The following is a 24,162-nucleotide window of genomic DNA, read 5'->3' as shown; positions in this document are numbered from 1 at the left end:
CGTTAAATCATGGGTAGGGTACGGGTATAGCCTTGTACCCGTGGGTATACCCATACCCTACCCATTTGTGAACTAATGTTATGTTATCGCCAATTAATCATTAATTTGTCATGTGACTCATCTACTCCTATTGACTTATGAGCATGTTGTGATTTCTCAATTTTGCTCGTTCTCATGTACTCATCTACCTCTTATCGAGCCAAGATAATTCAATTTTGTGTCAAATGTGATATCAGTGAGTGTAAAATTGTGGACAACTTGTGTACTATTTGTTCTACCCGCTGGGTACCCAATGGGTACATGTAATCGTCGGGTATGGGTATGGGTAAAGTTTTATACCCATGGGTATAGGTATGGGTAGAATTTTGTACCCATTAACTATACGGGTATGGGTATGGTATTGCTCTACCCTGCCCATACCCTACCCATTGCCATCCTTAAATGGGTTTGACCAGTCTCATGAGCTAGACACCACCACTTCCACGCTCTCACGTCATGTGATCGGATCTAGCAGTCTGTCGTCCATTGTTCCTTCCTACACATGCGTATACCTTGGGGGCGTTGCACCTACAGTGCTCTGACATACCATTTGAAGGAACCATGAACAACTATACAAGGGATCCACGAGGAGGAGATAGGGATGCACATCGATACTCTCCTTTCGCCACCTTCATTGCACATCTAGTGGTAAAAGTTGATCCCGTGATCTATATCCAACAATATGTTCTTGGTTGCACGATAGTTTTTTTTTGTTATGCACTAGAGTAGTGTATCGAGTGCCCCATCACCCACCGACCATATTGGCTATCAAAACATGCTTAGCCATGGATCAATGCTTTATGTCATGACCTTGCCCTCATAGTGGTGGTTATGTGTAAAAAATAAAGGTGACAGTTTTTTGATAACCTATCCATGTAATTTATTGTGATTTTCTTATTACCATGTTCTGTTAGCCGATTAGATCTATCCATGCATGTGGCTTGGATTAATTGACCATAGTTAGTCTTATATAGTTACGCCAAGAACTAGACTATTAGTATCAAGGTGAAAACCCAAAAGTGGAATTGTGCGCTCGAGTTGTTTCTCTCGAAAAAAGTCAGATCATTTTTTATTTTTTTACTATTTTTTATAATTTGCCTTTCACTCAAGCTCATGTGAGCTTGAGCCTACAAACTGCATGTCTGATGAAAACCATGCTAATTTATACTCCACCATCATCCTTCTGATCTTCTCGATCACATTCCATATATCACTACCAATCTTCACTCGAGATGTTTTTGGATGAAGACAAGCACAATATTTCAGATGCATGATAGAAGTATTGTTTATTTTTCGAGCAAAAGGAAAAAATATTTTTTTCATTGGCAAAGTACAAATAGGATACACTCGGTAGATCAGATGAATGCATCCATATATATCACTATATTGAAAAATGGTTCTCCAAGTTCAGCAAAAAGGGATTAAAACATAAAAACATGCAACTCCTATTAATTGTTTTGTTATTTATATGGCAAATGAAAAATAACCGCACATTTAAGTTCCTCGTTAATTATTGGATAAACAATATCATTTTAGATATAAAAATATGCATAAAATATACATTGTTGAGCAAAAACATCTCATCGGTTGGATAATATGATAACTCTTATATGATAAGCATGGAAATATCAAGTTTGAAGAATATCTCGTACGAGGAAATTTTGTCAATTTCCGCGGCACGTGGTCTTGTATGGACGAACATTATGATTACATTGTATGTAGGTTTAGCTTCTTGAGTTAGTTAGACCCTTAGATACGGTTTTATAAAAAAGAATTAGGTTCTTAAATCATCACCGAAACATATATTTATTAATATTCTTGTTTCATTGTCAAAAAGATAATTGCACCGTTGCGCCCTGGCAAGAAAGAGCCATACTAGTAAATAAACAGAAAGTCATTTTGGTGCACGAACTCGAGTGAGCCCTATATTTTGAATGGCATCGAACCGGTATTTTGAAGTTCTAAAAAAAATCTTAAAAATGCAACATGTTCATATGGATGTATATTACACATGTGCAAATTCTGATGATGAAATAAGTAACCATGTGAGTTAGACCAAAATGATAAAATCATGGTTTTGGAAAAATGAACAGTGCATGTATTATTCACTAAGAATTCACACTTTGTCATTTTAGAATATCTCACATGTTTACTTATTCCATCACCAAACTTTACAAGTGTGTAATATACATGCATATGATGATGTAGAATTCTTTTCAGTTTTTTTGAGAATTTAAATGTTATTTTTGAACTATTTAAAATAAGTTTCTCCAATGCACCCCTACTCCAAATATCCAGTCTCATATATAAACAAATCTGTATTAGATATTTTTCATATACCATGCATAAATGGCCACAACACACCAATATTTACTCTAATTTAGCTTAGTTGGTTAATCATGTTTTATTTGATCCATACATGCATCAACTATGTGCAAGAAAACACTAATCTCGCCTCGCCAATTAATATTGCAATGTATTTGGGTATCTAATAGCTTTCAAATTATCCGGTCCTTATTGTATGGAATCCGAAAGATCTTCTACGAAAAACATGAAATCTCTCACATTACTGTTGAGCATATTTTGTTTGAAGACTGACTAAGTCCAACGTGATGATAACCATTATGATAATAACATCGCTAAATTGGTAGATGGATTTTGCAAAGATGTTCAAATTAAAATTGATTCAAAGAACACAAAATAATCAAATGGTATCTAGAAGAAAAAACGCCAAAAGGTTTACCTATCAAAATCATTGGAATCACACTAGCTACTACTACAATAAAAACATATATGCCAACTAGTCCAGAATTGTCTGCAGCTAACTGGGCATGCATGCATATTTCATGCAAGTTCACTAGTGATATTCAGAACTAATTGTTGCTTTGCTAGAGTGCACATATAGTTCAGTTTACTGGTAATACTTAGTGCTCTCCTAACTTAATTACACTACTAGATCTAAAAAATTGTGTAGATGGATGCACCTGTGGTGGGGATTTTCTTAATTCGCCTCTTGATCTGCGATATCCAAATTAACAAAGTTCAAGTTTAGAGAAAATTATGGCTGCATGCATCACCCTGATGCAGAGGCCGGGGGTTATCCTCCTTTTTCAAAAGAAGTTTGGAGAAAATGGGGGACCAATAAACAGATCACTCTAGACAATCTCAGGTCTGGGACCAACGAAGCCAAGCTACTTAATCTTTACAATCAAAGGGTTAGAGAAATGATCTTCACTAAAATCATCTGTTTTGTTGATTAGAATGCATGTATGATTATGAACGTGAGTTCCCAAGCAATAACTTAGTCATATATAATCACAAGCACGTGTTTGTAGGAAACGGATTCAAAGAAAGGGACGATGGAGGAGAGACTTAACACAGTTAATTAAGTCTGCACTGCACTTGCCCCCAACGGTAGAAAAAAAATTAACCACCTAGAAATCAGCTCAACATGAAGCATGTTAGTTCAGGAACCAAACATTGCATGCATGAACGATCCCGAGCTAGCAATATGACAGACCTCTATCTAGCCAACTCAATTAATTAAGTAAGCACACAATTACTAACACACAAACATTTTCACTTATCATTTCACCATAAGAAAGTAGCACGAAGACACAAGAGCCTACTTAATTCAGACTTGATCATGGATCATATATATGTACTAACCTAGCTTATGGCGCGTGCCAATCCATACATCGGATTATCTCCTCCAATGCGACGGAACAGCAACCACGCACACACATGCCATTACCACATCGCGGCCGAGCTGCAGAAGTGAGATGCACAACTGCTATAGATTTTCTTGGCTAGTTGACCTTGGCCTTGTATCCAAGCAACTTAAGTTCAAACTTGGAAGCATGGGGGGCCAACAAAAAGAGCTAGCATTCAGGGAAAGAGTGAGCGACCTGGGACCAATTGACACCAAGCCACTTACTAACTAGACTTGATCAACAAACTAATTGCACTAAAAGTGTTGTGTTATATAGTTACAACATGCACATATAAATGCTGGTATTTTGGAATAATTTAGCAACAACCATATGCTAGAGAGTAGAGACCAGCACAAGTAACATGAAACATATCCAAATAAGAGAACAAACAAAAGTTTGCTCTGAACTTTGCAGTTCCTCTAACCGTTTAGAGAAATTAAGCAAAAATACATCCGACCACCCAGTGTGAGTTTAGTATGTTGTATGTGGTATCTGTCAAATTAAGATTATGTATGTGTATTATGTAGTATATATAATAATATTTGGGTGATAGAAAACATTTGTGCTATATATATTGATTATTGATCCGACTGGGATAGCTATATCTACAGTCATTATGCAATATGATTGATCTCTGGCTAACTCAGCTAACTAAGTAAACTATCAATAAACACACAAACATCCCACAAATTATCTGTTTCACCATAACAACGTGGCACGACTACACATGAGCCTAATTAATCATCATCTGATCATCAATCGAAGGTACTTCCTATCGGTCTATCTTCTCCGATCCAATGGAACAGTAACCATGCATGCACATGTCATTGCCATTTGTGCTTTGGATCTCCATTGCCATCGCCGACGAGCCAGCTGCAGATGCACCTTCACATTCGTCGCCGTATCCAATCAAATTAAGTTCAAACTAAAAAAGTCATGGGGGACCATTAAAAAGAGCTTGCACTCGATCGAAACAGTGTGAGAGATCTTGGACCAACTGACACCAAGCTAGTACTTACTAATTATACTTGATCAACAAACTAGCTACACTAAAAGTGTTGTGTTTTATACTGTTTGCTACTACTATCATGCATGTATGTATGAATGTGTGTGTTCCATGGGAATAACTTAGCAACAATCACATGCCAGGGAGTAGGCTTGGGACTAGAACAAGTAGCAGTAAACAATTCCGAACAAGAGAAGAAACAAAAGTTTGCTCTGAATTTCGCGGCTCATCGATCGATCACCTCTGACCATTTGGAGAAACTAATAAGCAGAGCCAAACATTGCATGAATTGGCCAGAGCTAGCTATATCTCTAGCTCGGTCGATTCAAGTGGACAAGAATAAACACACACACCAGCAAATTTAATTAGAAAATTATTTGACCATAACAACAATTAAAACTAATTAAGTAGCAGCAGTACGAATTCGGTCTAATTAATCACCACTAGTAGATAGTAGCTTGGATCGTCATATGTACTAACCTAGCTAATGGCGCCAAGTGACTCCAATGGAACAGTAACCATGCAGCAGCATGCACTAGTGCACCACGCCATTTCGCCATTGCCGCGCCATCAGTAGGGAGCGCGAGAGTGCGGCGCCCACGGGAACCCGTCGCCGCCGCCGCCGCCAACGCCGCCGAGATGCCCGTTGTTTGGTGGCATGTTGAACATCGGCATCGCTGCCGACGGGTCGGGCATCCCGTGCCCGTGCCCGTGGACGCCGCCGGCCATGAGCGGGTCGTGCGCCATCGGCGGGCCCGAGCCCTCGTCCTCGTCCTCCAGCGGCAGGCGCTCGTAGGTGGCGTTGGCGAACGTGGACGCGATCACCATCACGGGGCCCGCGGCGACGAGCGAGCCCACCACGCTGCCGCCGACCACCTGCCCCTGCCCGCCGGCCAGGTACACGGTGAGCCCCGTGGACCCCGGCGGCGCGGGGCCAGGGAGGAAGGTGCCCGTGAGCGAGAGGATCTCGAAGCGGCCGTGGAGGGCCACCACGGCGCCGCCGGGGGCCGACGGCTGCCTCAGCGCGACGTTGGCCACGGTCCCGGCGCCGCTGAGCACGCACACGCCGCGCTGCCGGCGGCGCGAGAACTGCGCGATGGCGTCGCACACGTCGGCGCCGCCGGCCACCTCCATCACGTGGCTGCGCAGCGCGTTGGGGCTGTCGCGCGTCACGAAGATGGGCGGCTTGGGCTTGTTCTTGGACCCCGGGGGCCGGCCACGGGGCCGCCGGTTCGGGGCCGGCACCACCGCGCCCAGATCGCGCGGCTCGCCGCCACCGACACCCTCCTTGTTGTCGTCCGCATGCTCGCCGCCACCGGACGTGGGGCTGGTCTCAGGGTCCTTGACGACGAGGGCGAGCGACTCGACCTTGGGGCCCGACGAGCCGGACGGCTGCTCCGGCGCCACGCCCGGCAGCCCCAAATGGCCGTCCCACCACCGGTTCGCCATCAAGCCTTCAGTCACCACATACAAGCACAAACACAGAGATCATGTAAGCTTCCTTCCATATCCATATACAAGCAGAACACATAAGAAAAACAGCAAGATGAATTTGTCTATCATCTCCTCTCCTCTCCTCTCCCAATAAGAAAAGGGCAGAAAACAAGAAGAGATTTTTGTATGGATACAAATATTTGAGGAGATCTAATGCACAAGCATGAGCACATATTCAATTTGCATACCTTGATGATGAATCTAGGAGACCAAGTTGCACCTGTGATCTAGCTAGCTAGCTAGAGAGAGGCAGATAATGAGCTAGCTACACAAGCATTGAGAGAGATAATGAGCTTCCTCTGAGGCATGCAAGTGGGTATAAGAAAGGAGGAGGAGAAAGAGGGTTGATGGAGGCCGGGGAGAGACTTTGGGTGCCACCATAAACTAATCAACAATAATTAACTAAGCAGGGAGCCTTTTATCCAAGGTGCACCCTTCTAAACTTACCCCCACTACCCTCCATGCATGCTCCTCCTAGGGGTTTTTCGGATTTTTGCTTTGATCTGGCTGGCCATTGGTCCCCTATTGCCCATGTGAATTCGAATCGCGAGCTATTTTCAAATCGCCGATACACGTTAACATTTTACTCTGGAGAGATTGTTTTTTTATTCGTTTGGGCTAGCCGGTCCCTATTCGTTTCTTTACTCCATATAAATTAGTTTCTATCGCACACTTGGACTGGTCCCCTACCGAGGTGGCGGTGGGCCGTTCGGTAGGCGTAAAGAATAATCCCCAAAGTTTTGCTCCCTTTATTCGTGGCTGAGAGAATTGGACATGCCCGCTGATTGTTAATATGTGTAAGTTGTGACGAGTAAGAATCTAACAGGTCCATCCGTAGTAGCTAGCGCTCTCATGTGAAATGACCAATTTACCCGACGTCCCCAACAAATTTTAATCGGGTGTGACATTTTTGGCTTCCTACCACCATACTATTTTAACTTGTAGGTCTAAAGTTTTGTCCTGAAATGGTATGGTACATGATAAGGGTGGGGTGGCCATAGTGTTATTTTTTGTTGGTATTATGGATGGTAATTAGGACTGTGCTAGATGGAAGTATGTGTCTAGTTGGGTGTTAGGGTTTTTTTGTGCGTTGGGGTGGCTGGTGGGGTGCATGTACGGTGCATGTCCTTTTCACAAAGCTCCCGACATCCCAACTAAACAAAACCAGCCTCACTTGCAGCCAAACTGATTTCATTGATATATTTCTTTCCTGGGTCCATATTAAGCGATATATTTCTTCACATGAAATAATTAAATTGAAAATTGCCTTTTACAGTGTTAAGATGTAACCGTATAATCTTCAACCTAAAATTTGTTTCCGAAGAAAAATAAATAAATTGACCTCTAAAAAAATCCAGTGCATTGCACATTTGTTCCGATAATCCAGTGATAAGTTGCTTCTAAATTTTTAATTAAGTAGGTACGAGTCTTAAGTTATAATTTGGATTTTGTTGCGGGGTATCTGTGTGCACTTTGCTAATCATAGACATATTTATTTAGGCATCAGTTATTGACTTCTCATTTTGTTAAGAGAAGCTTCACAGAAGTAGATTAGTTGTAGTTTGATACCCTTCCTTGTCGTTGTCAACTAATGACAAGAATATCATTATGCATTAGGAATCATTCTACAATAATGTGTACAAGTTTTTCTCCGTTTGATGTTTCCTGTTAGTTGGAGACAAAGTAATCAATCAATCAGATGACATGCTCATGAAGAACATCTTCAACCAGTACTTGGAACTCTTAATTAAACATGTTCTACATATATTCATAGAGCAGTCAAGGGCTTCAACTACTGGTCACTTATTCCAACATGAGTTAGCATATCTGCATATACATGGTTTCTCCAATGGCAATAGAAAATGCCATGGAATTTATTGCCAAATATGTTGTTGAGGCCTAGAGCTAATTAAGTGCCTATTCAACGTATAAGTACTCAGGTAGGCAAGATATATACAATGTGTACTTCAGGCTGGCAGAGTATTGAGATTTTTGAAGCTACCTACAGGTAGGCATGCTTTCACTAATCATGGCAACGTATAAAAAAAACATGTATGCTTTTTATGTTGGATCTCTCTGTATGCAAACAAACAGACGATGATATCCTGCCCTGCGATGCTGAAATATATACGTGCTTTAACTAATCGGTGAGCTTCACGACAGAAGATTCCCATTAATCATAACATGTTTCACGAAATTAATCATTGTGATCTTGGGTCAGATAAGATGCGCCCGGTGTGAACAACATGCTCTAGAAATTCTCAATGTGTGCCCAACTCATTCCAGCAATACTCTCACAACATAATTAAGTAAATCTTCATGCTATGTTTAATTAAAAAAAGGGAAACTTGTTTAACATGTATACTTGCTGCAGAAATTGAGAATCACACCGCTACGCCATGGAAATCACATTTGATTAATTACAGAGCGTAGCATTTCCAAGCAACCCGCAGTTGATTTGGAGAGGAGAAGAAAAAATCATAGAGATGCACGCCTAACTCATGTGGTCCATGCATGAGATGCATCAAATACATATATAGATATACAAGATATGCAAAGTACAGTGGAGATCCTGCCATGCTTATGCCTCCACACCACTCCAAGCTCAAAAGGAAAAGGACAGGGCAAAAGCCAAATGCAACCAGTTAATTAAGTAAGCAAACCCCTAATCTTTATTTTCTGTAAAGCACTTAGCACTGCTCACTAATCAATCAGGATGGTGGCACACCTGACACCCCCAGGGATGGATGGATAACCTAAGCTTTGTCAAACTTTGGATGGGGTGGTGTGCATGACATATCTAACACATCCCTAACATTTACAAATGCAAATCAGGCACTAATTAGCAGGCAGGAGTAGATTAAGGGTTGTTCACATGCATGTATCTGGTGCTGCTGGTAAAGAAATGAGGTGTCATGCATCTGGTTAAGATTGGTTGGTGCATGCTATTATCTATGCTAATGACAGGTGTCCGGGCGCTTGTTCCCACGCGATTAGGGCATCTTAATGCCTCCATAATTGCGCTGCGCCAGTTGTTAATCACGCGACTAAACCGCCCGCTGACCTCAAGTCTTGGCCTAAAAACTATGCTTACACAATGCGGCAGCTGCATTAACGCGTGTCGGCCTCGCAGCTACTCCGCCTACTGGTTGCCGAAACCCCGCAAAAAAAAAAAAATACACTGAACTGGAGGCACTTTGTAGTAGCAAGCATTCCAGGTACACTGGGTATCATAGATATAGCATGACAGTGCAAACAGGCAACAAGTTGACTCCATATTCTGTAATTAATTACACATCACCAGAGCAAAAAAAGAAGGAAAGGGCTGTAATCCACACACACACACACAGTGCAAATTAGCGACACTCAGATCGACATACTTTTGACAGATTAAGTACACACGGCATGTAGATCGACCGGCGCAACCATTTTCAGCATGTTCTTGAGCACCCCCAGTCCAAGGTAGGGCAGGATCCAACCCAAGGACCCTTCTACCTGGTCAGGTAGTACACCAGCATGAAGAGCGCGACGAACGATGCCACGAGAGTCCCCATCCTCCTGCTTGATTTGGTCTCAAACACCTAAGTTCAACATGAGTGAGTTTCAGGAGAATGCGAGGAGAAGATGCACGGGGAGTTGGTTAATCTGGTCGCTTACTGTCTTGAATTTGTCCACTGTTCCAGAGAGAAACCCCCTTGATGAATCCATGTCATTCCCCTGAATAAGACATGTAATGGTAAGATACCAGCAGCAGTAGATTCAGATCTTTCAAGGAAGAAGAGGTTCACAGAGTCGATACAACATACCATTCTGTCCAGCATTCGGTTATGAGCCTCCACCTCTTCATTTATATCACCTGATATCTACAGAATGGTAAACAGCTTCAGTAATCTTCAAGCTGGAAAGGCTGCCAGCAGGCAGATACATACATTTGAGCAGAACACCATGAACTATGGAAGCGACTGCTACTCATTTCATTTGTCATTTGAGAACTCCTTCAACAACTCTACTCCTTAAAGCTGGCCAAGCCTAATTGCTCACAGCGAGTTTCGCAAGCAAAATTCAGACTGAGAACACCAACAGTTAGACAAGAATCATCGCACATTCTGGGTCCAAATGTTCCTCAAGCTTTTTACTTTGCAAGCTACTCCCAGTAGCACATCAAACAACAAAAGATTCCGTCAACAGCTCACTAGGTTACAACGCGTAGAGCCAAATGTATCCCCACACCAAAAGGAGTTGATCCAATACGTATTATATGAGGAGGCTGGTCAAATTGCATCAGTTCAACCAAATAGTATATTACCCGTTAAGTTAAGATTCCTTCTCATCTAGCAATTTAAAGGGGGAAAACTCATGCCGAAAATCTATGCTTATTTCCTCACTGGCTATTCAAACTAAATGGTCCAGGAATGCACATGGTTACCATGGATGCCAGTCTAGACTAGTGCTGTCTATAAAGTTCAATTCCTAAAGTTGTTCGTCTCTTAGTTTTGCGAGGAAAAGATGTTCCTTTTTAGAAAGCGTACAACTACAAATACCTTCCTATGATCTTATCTAAGCGATACAGTTAAAAGATAAATAAGCACAATCAATATGTGAATGCACCAACTCTTTACATGAAACGAAGACAGAGCATTCAGATATTCAATCATTATGTGGCACTCACCCTCTTGAGAATGCTGACTCGATCTTGCAATCCATCCATAGCTCGCTCATTCTCATGCTCATCTATCTCATGTGAGGAATAAGCTGATGCTCGGATTCCACCTTCTTCAATGCCATCAAAGAGAGCGGTTCTGGTGCTTCGGTAACTATCAAAAGTGCAGAGTATAGTTGTATAAGAATTCATACAGAGTTTGACAAGTGCATAGAAAAACATAATGTCCAGAAGAACACACAAGTGCGTATGCAGACTGCATATGAAAAGGACTAGTGTTTATATTTTGGTAAATTTACAAGTCAATATATTCTGAACACATCATTTCCTAAAACAAATGTATTGAGGGGGAAATCATTTGATCAGATAAAGAAAGTTGGCATAACTGTATGTTTATTAAATAAATCCGCTGCCCTAGAGGACAGAGCTCCCATCACCAAGCTTTTGATGATGGTCAGGTCCACAAATATGTATAACACAATGTTCCCTCTCTCCTATTTATAAGGATATCTGCTCATAAAGCTGTCGCAGGGCATAGATGTTACAGTACAACTCACACCCGGCGACAGAGTGCAAGACATGAGATGTGCTATGAACACCTGGAATTGACAGAAGTTGTTTGTGTTAGCAGATTTCTTGTTAGGGCATTTGCTATATAAGTATATACAGCGCCACAACAGGCAGGCTGCTGCGTTTACTTGACACCGCGATGTTTAGCACCAAGTTCAGTCTTTGCAGCTAAATAGAATATCTGCCCACCCTAATTTATTTTCTCTACCGTCATCCTACATTCATTCAGTATTTTGCTCCTTCATTCCATTCGAGATTCGGGGCACCTTAAACCCATGTTGGATCAACATTGGGATGCCTCTAACCCATGTACGAAAAAAAACAGAGCAACAGATTCATGCTATCAGACATTCAGACTGAGAGTCTATAATGCCTTTTGCTTTCCTTATATAGCATTAGGATTTCCTTTTTAATAAGAGTGGCTAACAGCATGTTATCTTCATGCCCTATCATAACAGTTTGTAATAAGTATGAAATGCAAGAATACACAATAATGGGATTCATTCTGCTATAGCCTATAATGCTAGAACAGTAGCTCCGGAGAGTCCAGGTTCTTAGTTCATTGATCTGATGGGAGGGTAAGATCAATGCCATGCCAGTATGTCACAATGTCTGCTAAGCGTAGATGCATCTCCCTTCAACTAGAATGGACAAATAAACAGTTGGATGATGGCAATGCCAGGAGTGGGGCATTATAGTAAATCGGGTGGAACTGAATAATAGGAACTGCCTGTGCAAAATTGAATAATCCTGTCACGGAAAAGGGATTCGAATGAGAGTCTACCACGCCTTGTATCCATTTCCTACAACGAGATAGCATTTGAATTTCCATCTTTTTTAACAAGAGTGGCTAACAGGATGCCATGTTCATAACAGTTTGTAATAAGAATGAAATGCAGGAATACACAATACATCAGTTCCACCAATATTTCATTTTGCAATAGCCTATAATGTCAGAACAGTAGCTCCCATTTTGCAATAGCCTATAATGTCAGAACAGTAGCTCCCAAGAGTCCAGGTTCTTGGTTCATTGATCTGACGGGGGTGTAAGACCAATGCCATGGCAGCAAGCCACAATGCCTGCTAAGTCTACGTGCATCTCCCTTCAACTAGAGTAGACAAATAAACGGTGAGATCCTGGCAATGCCAGGAAAGGGGCATTGGGCATTGACTGAGAATTTGGTGAAACTGAAAAATCTAAACTGCCCTCCTGTGCAAGATCCAACCACTCTCTTACAAGAAATGGTTTAACAGCATCCAAAGGAAGCCTCACTTGCATGACTATTTTGCGCATACCAATCTCCAAGTTCAAAGACACATGAACCTAAGCACATAGATCTCTGTTCCAATTACTCAACATAAGCCGTCGGCTGCGGACGCCTCATACAGTCGGCATAACTAGAACACTGAGCTGCCAGTGGCGACTAACTAGTCATCAGCCGGCAAGGGTATCCCCCCGTGACCACATCGGGTTCAGCACGGCACGCCGCCGTCTGCCGCTCCCAGCAACCTAACCAATCCACTGCAATTCCAAACCGTCAAACCATGGCACACGGACCAGCAGAGCAACAGATCACCTCATCAATCCGCTGTAATTTGACAAACGGACAGCACGCATGATCCCCCTACCAGCTCCATGACCGCACGACGATCCTATGTATCATATCACGGCAACCCATTGAGCGAATGAAGCGAGGCCTGCCCGCAGGAACAACAAATCTCGCCCGCCCTCGTGAACCCTAAGCCCCCCTAATCAGCCGCCCCGAAATTCGGAAGGGCGCAATATAATGACCGAGCGGTGCGCCGGAGCTTACCCCCTCGCGTTCATGGCGCCGTCCGTCGCGGTTCGCACCCCCTCTCCACGGCCCCTGCAGAAGAACCCAGCACCGCCCCTGATCAGAAACCCGGCCAAAAACAAGGGGAAAATCCGGAAAAAACACACGGAGGCAGGCAGATTCGGGGTACCGGCGGATCTCAGGCGGGTCTGCCTCTCGATTTCGCGGCGGATCGGCGGCTGGCGTCGGCGTCGGCGTCGAAGGAGGAGGAGGGAGAATGGCAGGCAGAGGGGAGGAGGAAGAGGGAGGCGGTATAGTGGTGGTGGTACTACCGTACTAGCTCGTAACTGCCACGCGGGCCCGGGCGAGGCGGGGCCCGCTGGCAGCGAGGGCAGGCTGCTCGGATTAGGTGGCGGCCTCTGGATGGGGGCGGTGACGTGGCCCGCCCCGATCGGACGGCCAGGATCGCGCGGGCCTGCGTGGAGCTAACGCGCACATTCTTTCTTCCTTTCTTCCTTTCTTTCTTTCCGGTTCCTCTTCTCTTACCGCCGCCGCCGCCGCCGACGACGACGACGACGAAGGGGGAGGAGTGAGCAGCAGCGTGAGCGCCGTCCGAAGGTCGTACGGAGGGGCTCGATGGCGTTCGAGTCGTCGGCGGAGACGGAGCGGTTCCTGTGCGAGCGGCTGCTGGACGGGGCGCAGCCCATCGCGGAGCGGTTCCGCGCGCTCTTCTCCCTCCGCAACCTCCGCGGCGACGGCCCCCGCCGCGCCCTCCTCCAAGGTAGACCTCCTCCGCTGCTGCCGCAACCTTAGCCTCTGCACTGGCTTCGAAGCTTAGTTTCAGCTAGCTGCCAGTACTCACCCGCCAAAAAAAAAAAATACAAGCTGCCAGTACAGAGGGATTGGGGATCCCCGCGGCCACACCTCTGTGCTTCATCGATTATAGTAGCTTCGATGCTGCGGGTATTAGTCATTTGCCCAATTGTATGGCCCTGGGCTAGCTGTTTGGTCGGCAGCTTCGTGTTAGCAGCAGCTCCTTGCTTATATGGTTCCTATCTCTAGGTTGTTTATCATGATTTACTCAAAGTTCCAGCGTCTACCACCTTTTTTTTTTCTGGGCTTCTCTCTACATGATATTCCATTAGGATTTACTTGTTCATTTTGCTTACTTTTGAAATTATATGGTATTTTACTTCAGATCTGCTGTCTAGTAGCAGATCGTACTGATAAATCTCCTAGCTCTAAAATTCTATTGATGTTTGTTTAATTAATCCATTATTGAAAATTATGTGCCAGAATGAAATGGTTAAGAAATCTGATGTATTTTCTTGAATGCTCAGCTGCAAGGGATCCTTCCAACTTGCTTGCACATGAGGCTGCATTTGCACTTGGACAAATGCAGGACGCTGAGGCTATCCCTGCATTAGAGGGAGTTCTCAAGGATCTTTCACTGCATCCAATCGTCCGCCACGAGGTAGTTCACCGTCGCAGAAGTTAATGTTATCTGCCCTTTCTAGTACCTTGCTATCCATTTGAGAAGCTCTATATGTTTATTGATCAGGCTGCTGAAGCCCTTGGAGCTATTGGCTTGGAAAAGAGCATTTCCCTGTTGAAAGAGAGTTTAGCAGCTGATCCTGCTGTGGAGGTGCAAGAAACATGCGAGTTGGCTCTTAGACGGATAGAAGGGCAGAAGAATGCTAGTGGCGCTGAAAGCACAACAATTTCTCCTTATCTATCTGTTGATCCAGCACTCCCTGCCAAGCAAGGACTTTCGGTAGAACAACTAAGGTATGTCTTTGAAAACACTTCTGCCTGTTTTTTTTTGTCTCTAGTATGCATCATCTTGATGTTATTAGCATGATGGATATTTTTCAGGGAGCTTCTCCTCAATGAGCAAGAAAAGATGTATGAACGTTATGCAGCTCTTTTTGCGCTTAGGAATGACGGCGGAGATTATGCTGTTTCTGCTATCATTGAATCTCTAGGTGTGAAAAGTGCTCTTCTGCGCCACGAGGTTTGCTTGAACTTTAACCAATTTTCTGTTTGCTCTTGTACCAGAAGCATAATTCTTGCTAAAGAACACAGATGAATAAAGCAAAACTATGCTGCATCATCTCAAATTTGTAGTAACTAGAATCGCCAAGAATTTTTTCTGTAACATAACCATTAATGTTCTTGCTATTCTAGTGTAGATTGTTTATGAGTTTTCTTCTTCTGATCTCTTGCAGGTCGCTTATGTGTTGGGTCAGCTGCAGAACAAAGCAGCTTCAGATGCACTTTCTGGTGTTCTCCAGAATGTTAATGAGCACCCAATGGTCAGGCATGAAGCTGCCGAGGCCCTTGGTTCGATTGCAGGTAAATGATACCACATTATTTGCCACAATGGTGTTTACTTCTCCCTTCCATGTGCATACATTATGTTGCTGAGATTATGGTATGTTTGTTGTAGATCAAGAAAGCATTGCACTTCTAGAGCAATTCGCCAAGGACCCTGAGCCCATCGTCTCCCAGAGCTGTGAGGTAGCTCTCAGCATGCTTGAGTACGAAAGATCGGGGAAGTCATTCGAGGTAACACACCTTGGCCTGGATCAGTGCAAAGGAAACGTTTCGAATACCGTGTAAATAGATATTTAACCTGTGTGGTTTTTCCATGCAGTTCCTGTTCCTACAGACTCCTCAGGTACAGCAGGAGTCCTGAGCCCAGCCAGGTCCAGGGCAAGAAGGGCGATGCCCCAAGGCCCGGGGAAAATATAGGCCTAATATCATTAGATTCTGATATGCGTATGAGCTAAATATATTCACATGGACTTGCATGAGTCTGTAATTTCTTCAAAATCTCAAGTTGGCCTCCACACGGGTTGTATTTGAACTGGCGAGTAGAATTCTGGTTTCTGTTTGATATTGCTGCTTGCATGATGTGTGTCATGTAGTTGTATTGGACGAGGCGCAAAGAACACATGAGCATGGTGTTCGATATGAAAGGCTTCCCTTTTATTGCTTCTCTTGTGGCTTGTTTGTTCATGGTAAAAAGGCATTCTTGCCTCTGGCTTTGGGTTGCAGTATAGTAGCCTCCTCATCTATATGTGTTCCTGTTTAAATTCTTCCAGGTTTTGTCCATTCTGTTTGCCTTTCCTTTTGTACCGAATTTCCGTTGGGACCTTGTTGACTTGTGTTATGCACTTGCTGAACTTGTAGTTTTCATGAATATGGGCAGAAATGCAAGCAAGTTTATGTATCAAGTAAAGAAAACAGCCCCTGCTGTTGTATATAAAAGGCTCAGGCTTCCTGTAAACGACCTGATGTTGCGACTATGTGACGGTTGAGGAGGACAGGGGGTGCCATATTCATCAAATATAAAACAAAAGGGTGATGCTACCAACCACATCGGTGGATCGGTCTCCTATCTCCAACAGACGTGATGAGTCTCATATGCTGGAACTGTCGTGGTCTTGGGATGGATGGATGCCACTGCCGTGGTGGCTTGTGCGGCGATACCGTCCCACCTTCTTATTCCTTTCTGGAACTGAAAGGCTTGTGCGGCGATACCGTCCCACCTTCTTATTCCTTTCTGGAACTGAAACGAGGGATTCTGTGAGGCCTATGGGTTTTACTGGTAGTTTCGGTGTAAGCCGTGATGGGCATTGTGTTGGTTTTGTTTTTGTTTTGGCAAAGTACTGTTTTGGTTTCTCCGAAGCGCTACCATGCATATTGTGTTTTTGGTTTTTGAAGTGACGGAGGGAAAATCTCTGCCTTGGAGAAAGATCAGAGACACATGAATTCTGGAGCCTACTTTGTCGGTTGAGTACCCATGGGTCTGGTCCCTGGATTTGTTGTGGTGACTTCAGTGAGGAGCTAGAACATGAAGAACACTTTGGGCACTCAGACACAAGTGATGCTCAGTTGATGTAGTTCAGATATCGTCTGACTGATTGCGGCCTGCGGGGTTTGGGATTCACGTGGCCAACAGAGAGGATGGAGATGCGATGATGATGTAAAAGTTCTCTTCAACCGTGCTGTTACGGATGGTGATTGTTTTCAACATGTTTGGTGATTGTTCCGTGTGTACTCTACTCCCCTATAAAGAAATATAAAAGCATTTACAAACGCTTTTATATTTCTTTACGGAGGGAGTAATTTGCAATGTGACCATTGTTAGGAAAGCAACTTGTATTTCCATAAGGCCATAGGCCGGTATATATACATGTACAGGTGGTGGACTATATGCAGGAAACCTTATATATTATGATAAATACAAAAGGGTACATGACTTATATTATATATTATAACTCTAACACCCCCCTCAAACTCATGGTGGATGAACAACACTGAGTTTGGAGAGATAAAAGTCATGTTGTGCTCTAGTCTCGGCCTTCGTCAGGAAATCCGCCAACTGTAATTCGGAAGGCACATACTGAAGAGCAATGACCTGATCCTGCACACCAGCGCGCATATAGAAAGCATCAACACCAATATGCTTGGTGAGCTCATGCTTTACAGGATCGCGCGCAATGCTAATAGCACCTGTACTGTGAGATAAGAGCAGAGTCGGTGTAGTGACAAAAACACCAAAATCCTGAAGTAACCACCGTAACCAAGTCACCTCTGCCGTCAAAAGAGTCATCGCTCGCAACTCAGCCTCTGCACTCGAACGGGAAACTGCAATCTGTTTCTTCGCCTTCCAGGCAATGAGAGAACCACCAAGAAAAACACAGTAAGCAGAAAGTGAACGGCGATCTGAAGGATCACTAGCCCACGTAGCATACGAATATGCCTGAAGCTGTAAAGAACTGGAGCGAGGAAAGAATAGACGGTGAGAGATCGTGCCTCGAAGATATCGGAGAACACGAAGGAGATGACTATAGTGAATCGATGTGGGAGCGGAGACGAACTGACTCAGAATATGAACCGGATAAGAGATATCCGGACGAGTGATAGCTAGATAGACAAGACTGCCAACAAGATGACGATAACGCGTCGGGTTAGGCAGGGGATCACCATCAGTAGCACGGAGGTGAACATTGAGCTCCATAGGAGTCTCAACAATGCGCTCGTCGGTAAGAGCAGCACGAGCAAGAAGATCCTGGATATACTTTTCTTGGGATATAAAAAACCATCAGAGGTAGAAGAGACTTCAATCCCAAAAAAGTAGCAAAGAGGTCCAAGATCAAACATAAGAAACTGCTCACTAAGACGGGCCTTTACAAAGGCAATATACTCGGGGTCATCCCCAGTGATGATCATGTCATCAACATAGAGAAGAAGAAGAGTCCGACCACGAGGAGAAAGGTGAATAAACAATGCTGGATCATGAGCACTCGCTGAAAAACCAGCGGCAGTCACCATAGAGGCAAAACGCTCAAACCAGGCGAGAGGGGCTTGCTTAAGGCCATACAGAGAGCGACGAAGACGACATACCATGTCATCAGGAACAAAATAATCAGGTGATGGCTGCATGTACACCTCCTCACGCAGCTCACCATTAAGAAAGGCATTCTTAACATCAAGCTAAGATATAGACCAGTGGCGTGTAGAGGCCACGGCAAGAAGTGTACGAATAGTGGTCATATGGGCCACAGGAGCAAAAGTCTCATCATAATCACGACCATGCTCCTGCTGAAAACCATGAGCCACAAGACGAGCTTTGTGACGCTCAAGAGAACCATCGGAGCGAGTCTTAACCTTGTAGATCCACTTACAAGTGATGGGACGGACTCCGGAAGGAAGTGAAACAAGATCCCACGTACCAGTGCGTTCAAGAGCAGCAATCTCCTCTGCCATCGCAAACTGCCATTCAGGATGAACAACAGCCTGATGATAGGAAGTCGGCTCAAGAACAGCAGCACCAATGGTGGGAAATCCAAGGCGATCAACAAGCGGACGAGGGAGAGAACGCAAGGCATAGGGAGGCTGAGATGAGGATGACGACACATCCACAGAGGCATCCACATGACGTGAACGACGAGTGTAACACTGAGGAAAAGATTGCGCGACTTCGTGCCCTGTTGCTTGCCTTCGACTCTCCGTTGTCGGGTGTGTCTACATCGACATCTTCAGCTGTGCACCTGACTGAGCAGGAGATTGGACGATTTCAATGTCTGCTAGCTCCATCTGTTGTTTCTTCATCAACAGGTTCTGTTGGTTCTGCTACGGACTCTTCTGACATTGTGAGACCTGTTGGGGAACGTCGCGTGGGAAACAAAAATTTTCCTACGCGCACGAAGACCTATCATGGTGATGTCCATCTACGAGAGGGAATGAGTGATCTACGTACCCTTGTAGATCATACAGCAGAAGCGTTAGAGAACGCGGTTGATGTAGTGGAACGCCCTCACGTCCCTCGATCCGCCCCGCGAACAATCCCGCGATCAGTCCCACGATCTAGTACCGAACGGACGGCACCTCCGCGTTCAGCACACGTACAGCTCGACGATGATCTCGGCCTTCTTGATCCAGCAAGAGAGACGGAGAGGTAGAAGAGTTCTCCGGCAGCGTGACGGCGCTCCGGAGGTTGGTGATGATCTTGTCTCAGCAGGGCTCCGCCCGAGCTCCGCAGAAACACGATCTAGAGGAAAAACTATGGAGGTATGTGGTCGGGCAGCCGTGAGAAAGTCGTCTCAAATCTGCCCTAAAAGCCCCATATATATAGGAGGAGGGAGGGGGACCTTGCCTTGGGGTCCAAGGGACTCCCAAGGGGTCGGCCGAGCCAAGGGGGGGAGGACTCCCCCCCCAAACCGAGTTGGACTTGGTTTGGTGGGAGGAGTCCCCCTCCCTTCCCACTTCTTCCCTCTTTTTTTTTCTTTTCCTTTGATTTTCTTATCTTGGCGCATAGGCTCCCTTGGGGCTGTCCCACCAGCCCACTAAGGGCTGGTGTGTCCCCCAAAAGCCTATGGGCTTCCCCGGAGTGGGTTGCCCCCCTCCGGTGAACTCCCGGAACCCATTCGTCATTCCCGGTACATTCCCGGTAACTCCGAAAACCTTCCGGTAATCAAATGAGGTCATCCTATATATCAATCTTCGTTTCCGGACCATTCCGGAAACCCTCGTGACGTCCGTGATCTCATCCGGGACTCCGAACAACATTCGGTAACCAACCGTATAACTCAAATACGCATAAAACAACGTCGAACCTTAAGTGTGCAGACCCTGCGGGTTCGAGAACTATGTAGACATGACCCGAGAGACTCCTCGGTCAATATCCAATAGCGGGACCTGGATGCCCATATTGGATCCTACATATTCTATGAAGATCTTTATCGTTTGAACCTCAGTGCCAAGGATTCGTATAATCCTGTATGTCATTCCCTTTGTCCTTCGGTATGTTACTTGCCCGAGATTCGATCGTCAGTATCCGTATACCTATTTCAATCTCGTTTACCGGCAAGTCTCTTTACTCGTTCCGTAATACAAGATCCCGCAACTTACACTAAGTTACATTGCTTGCAAGGCTTGTGTGTGATGTTGTATTACCGAGTGGGCCCCGAGATACCTCTCCGTCACACGGAGTGACAAATCCCAGTCTTGATCCATACTAACTCAACTAACACCTTCGGAGATACCTGTAGAGCATCTTTATAGTCACCCAGTTACGTTGCGACGTTTGATACACACAAAGCATTCCTCCGGTGTCAGTGAGTTATATGATCTCATGGTCATAGGAATAAATACTTGACACGCAGAAAACAGTAGCAACAAAATGACACGATCAACATGCTACGTCTATTAGTTTGGGTCTAGTCCATCACGTGATTCTCCTAATGACGTGATCCAGTTATCAAGCAACAACACCTTGTTCATAATCAGAAGACACTGACTATCATCGATCAACTGGCTAGCCAACTAGAGGCATGCTAGGGACGGTGTTTTGTCTATGTATCCACACATGTAAATGAGTCTTCATTCAATACAATTATAGCATGGATAATAAACTATTATCTTGATACAGGAATTATAATAATAACCATACATTTATTATTGCCTCTAGGGCATAATTCCAACAGTCTCCCACTTGCACTAGAGTCAATAATCTAGCCCTCACATCACCATGTGAATTACATTGTAATAAATCTAACACCCATACAGTTCTGGTGTCGATCATGTTTTGGCCATGGAAGAGGTTTAGTCAGCGGGTCTGCTACATTCAGATCCGTGTGCACTTTGCATATATTTACGTCCTCCTCCTCGACGTAGTCGCGGATGAGGTTGAAGCGTCGTTTGATGTGTCTGGTCTTCTTGTGAAACCTCGGTTCCTTTGCTAAGGCAATAGCACCAGTGTTGTCACAGAACAAGGTTACTGGATCCAGTGCACTTTGGCACCACTCCAAGATCCGTCATGAACTGCTTCATCCAGACACCCTCCTTAGCCGCCTTCGAGGCAGCCATGTACTCTGCTTCACATGTAGAATCTGCTACGACGCTTTGCTTGGAACTGCACCAGCTTACTGCACCCCCATTAAGAATAAATACGTATCCGGTTTGCGACTTAGAGTCGTCCGGATCTGTGTCAAAGCTTGCATCGACGTAACCTTTTACGGCGAGCTCTTCGTCACCTCCATACACGAGAAACATCTCCTTAGTCCTTTTCAGGTACTTCAGGATATTCTTGACCGCCGTCCAGTGATCCACTCCTGGATTACTCTGGAACCTACCTGCCATACTTATGGCCAGGCTAACATCCGGTCTAGTGCACAGCATTGCATACATGATAGAGCCTATGGCTGAAGCATAGGGGACGGAGCGCATATGCTCTCTATCTTCATCAGTTGCTGGGCACTGAGTCTTACTCAATCTCGTACCTTGTAACACTGGCAAGAACCCTTTCTTGGACTGTTCCATTTTGAACCTCTTCAAAACTTTATCAAGGTATGTGCTTTGTGAAAGTCCTATCAGGCGTTTTGATCTATCCCTATAGATCTTAATGCCTAGAATGTAAGCAGCTTCTCCTAGGTCCTTCATAGAGAAACTTTTATTCAAGTAACCTTTTATGCTCTCCAAAAGCTCTACGTTGTTTCCAATCAGTAATATGTCATCCACATATAATATTAGAAACGCCACAGAGCTCCCACTCACTTTCTTGTAAATACAAGATTCTCCAACCACTTGTATAAACCCAAATGCTTTGATCACCTCATCAAAGCGTTTGTTCCAACTCCGAGATGCTTGCACCAGTCCATAAATGGATCGCTGGAGCTTGCATACCTTGTCAGCATTTTTAGGATCGACAAAACCTTCGGGTTGCATCATATACAACTCTTCCTTAAGGAAACCGTTAAGGAACACCGTTTTGACATCCATCTGCCAGATTTCATAATCGAAAAATGCAGCTATTGCTAACATGATTCTGACGGACTTAAGCATCGCTACGGGTGAGAAGGTCTCATCGTAGTCAACTCCTGGAACTTGTGAAAAACCCTTTGCCACAAGTCGAGCTTTATAAACGGTCACATTACCGTCAGCGTCCGTCTTCTTCTTAAAGATCCATTTGTTCTGAATAGCCTTGCGGCCTTCAGGTAGTATCTCCAAAGTCCACACTTTGTTCTCATACATGGATCCTATCTCGGATTTCATGGCTTCTAGCCATTTGTTGGAATCTGGGCCCACCATTGCTTCTTCATAATTTGCAGGTTCATTGTTGTCTAACAACATGATCGACAAGACGGGATTACCGTACCACTCTGGAGCAGCGCGTGATCTCGTCGACCTGCGTGGTTCAACAGAAACTTGAACTGGAGTTTCATGATTATCATCATTAACTTCCTCCTCAACCGGCGTCGCAACGACAGAGGTTTCCCCTTGCCCTGCGCCACCATCCAGAGGGATGAGAGGTTCGACAACCTCGTCAAGTTCTATCTTCCTCCCACTCAATTCTCTCGAGAGAAACTCCTTCTCGAGAAAAGTTCCGTTTTTAGCAACAAACACTTTGCCCTCGGATTTGAGATAGAAGGTGTACCTAACTGTCTCCCTTGGGTAACCTATGAAGACGCACCTTTCCGCTTTGGGTTCCAGCTTTTCAGGCTGAAGCTTTTTGACATAAGCATCACATCCCCAAACTTTAAGAAACGACAACTTTGGTCTTTTGCCATACCACAGTTCGTATGGTGTCGTCTCGACGGATTTTGATGGTGCCCTATTTAAAGTGAATGCAGCTGTTTCTAATGCATAACCCCAAAATGATAACGGCAAATCAGTAAGAGACATCATAGATCGCACCATCTCTAACAATGTACGATTACGACATTCGGACACACCATTACGTTGTGGTGTTCCAGGCGGTGTTAACTGCGAAACAATTCCACATTGTCTTAAGTGAGTACCAAACTCGAAACTCAGATATTCACCCCCACGATCAGACCGTAGGAACTTGATCTTCTTGTTACGATGATTTTCTACTTCACTCTGAAATTGCTTGAACTTTTCAAATGCTTCAGACTTGTGCTTCATCAAGTAGACATAACCATATCTACTTAAATCGTCAGTGAAGGTGAGAAAATAACGATATCCGCCGCGTGCCTCCACGCTCATCGGACCACACACATCGGTATGTATGATTTCCAACAAGTCACTTGCACGCTCCATTGTTCCGGAGAACGGAGTTTTAGTCATCTTGCCCATGAGGCATGGTTCGCATGTGTCAAGTGAATCAAAGTCAAGTGACTCCAAAAGTCCATCAGCATGGAGTTTCTTCATGCGCTTTACACCAATATGACCCAAGCGGCAGTGCCACAAAAATATGGCGCTATCATTGTTTACTCTAACTCTTTTGGTCTCAATGTTATGTATATGCGTATCGCTATCGAGATTCAATATGAACAATCCTCTCACATTCGGTGCATGACCATAAAAGATGTTACTCATAGAAATAGAACAACCATTATTCTCAGACTTAAAAGAGTAACCGTCTCGCAATAA

The 24,162-nt window shown here is 44.5% G+C and overlaps 3 protein-coding genes across 3 annotated transcripts; 1 reads left to right on the top strand and 2 right to left on the bottom strand.

The window, feature by feature from the left end:
• Positions 1–5,118: 5,118 nt before the first annotated feature.
• LOC123403681 (AT-hook motif nuclear-localized protein 20-like) lies at positions 5,119–6,577 on the bottom strand. The gene is made up of 2 exons (XM_045097596.1): positions 6,441–6,577; positions 5,119–6,212 (listed from the first exon to the last, which is right to left on the bottom strand). Exon 2 carries the CDS (start codon positions 6,205–6,207, stop codon positions 5,329–5,331), a length of 879 nt encoding a protein of 292 aa, XP_044953531.1. The 5' UTR covers positions 6,208–6,212; positions 6,441–6,577; the 3' UTR covers positions 5,119–5,328.
• Positions 6,578–9,452: 2,875 nt separating this feature from the next.
• LOC123401127 (bet1-like SNARE 1-1) lies at positions 9,453–13,555 on the bottom strand. Its single transcript, XM_045094853.1, has 6 exons — positions 13,448–13,555; positions 13,297–13,350; positions 10,922–11,066; positions 10,059–10,115; positions 9,910–9,969; positions 9,453–9,833 (listed from the first exon to the last, which is right to left on the bottom strand). The coding sequence occupies exons 2-6, from the start codon at positions 13,308–13,310 to the stop codon at positions 9,744–9,746; spliced, it is 366 nt and encodes a 121-aa protein (XP_044950788.1). The 5' UTR covers positions 13,311–13,350; positions 13,448–13,555; the 3' UTR covers positions 9,453–9,743.
• Positions 13,556–13,784: 229 nt separating this feature from the next.
• LOC123401126 (deoxyhypusine hydroxylase-B) lies at positions 13,785–16,257 on the top strand. Its single transcript, XM_045094851.1, has 7 exons — positions 13,785–14,038; positions 14,598–14,731; positions 14,819–15,045; positions 15,133–15,271; positions 15,486–15,612; positions 15,707–15,825; positions 15,914–16,257. The coding sequence occupies exons 1-7, from the start codon at positions 13,894–13,896 to the stop codon at positions 15,953–15,955; spliced, it is 933 nt and encodes a 310-aa protein (XP_044950786.1). The 5' UTR covers positions 13,785–13,893; the 3' UTR covers positions 15,956–16,257.
• Positions 16,258–24,162: the final 7,905 nt, after the last annotated feature.

Source organism: Hordeum vulgare, chromosome 6H (genome assembly GCF_904849725.1).
Source record: "Hordeum vulgare subsp. vulgare chromosome 6H, MorexV3_pseudomolecules_assembly, whole genome shotgun sequence".
NCBI lineage: Eukaryota > Viridiplantae > Streptophyta > Magnoliopsida > Poales > Poaceae > Hordeum > Hordeum vulgare.
Note: the sequence above shows the minus strand (reverse complement) of the source record. Positions and strands in the feature narration are given on the sequence as shown.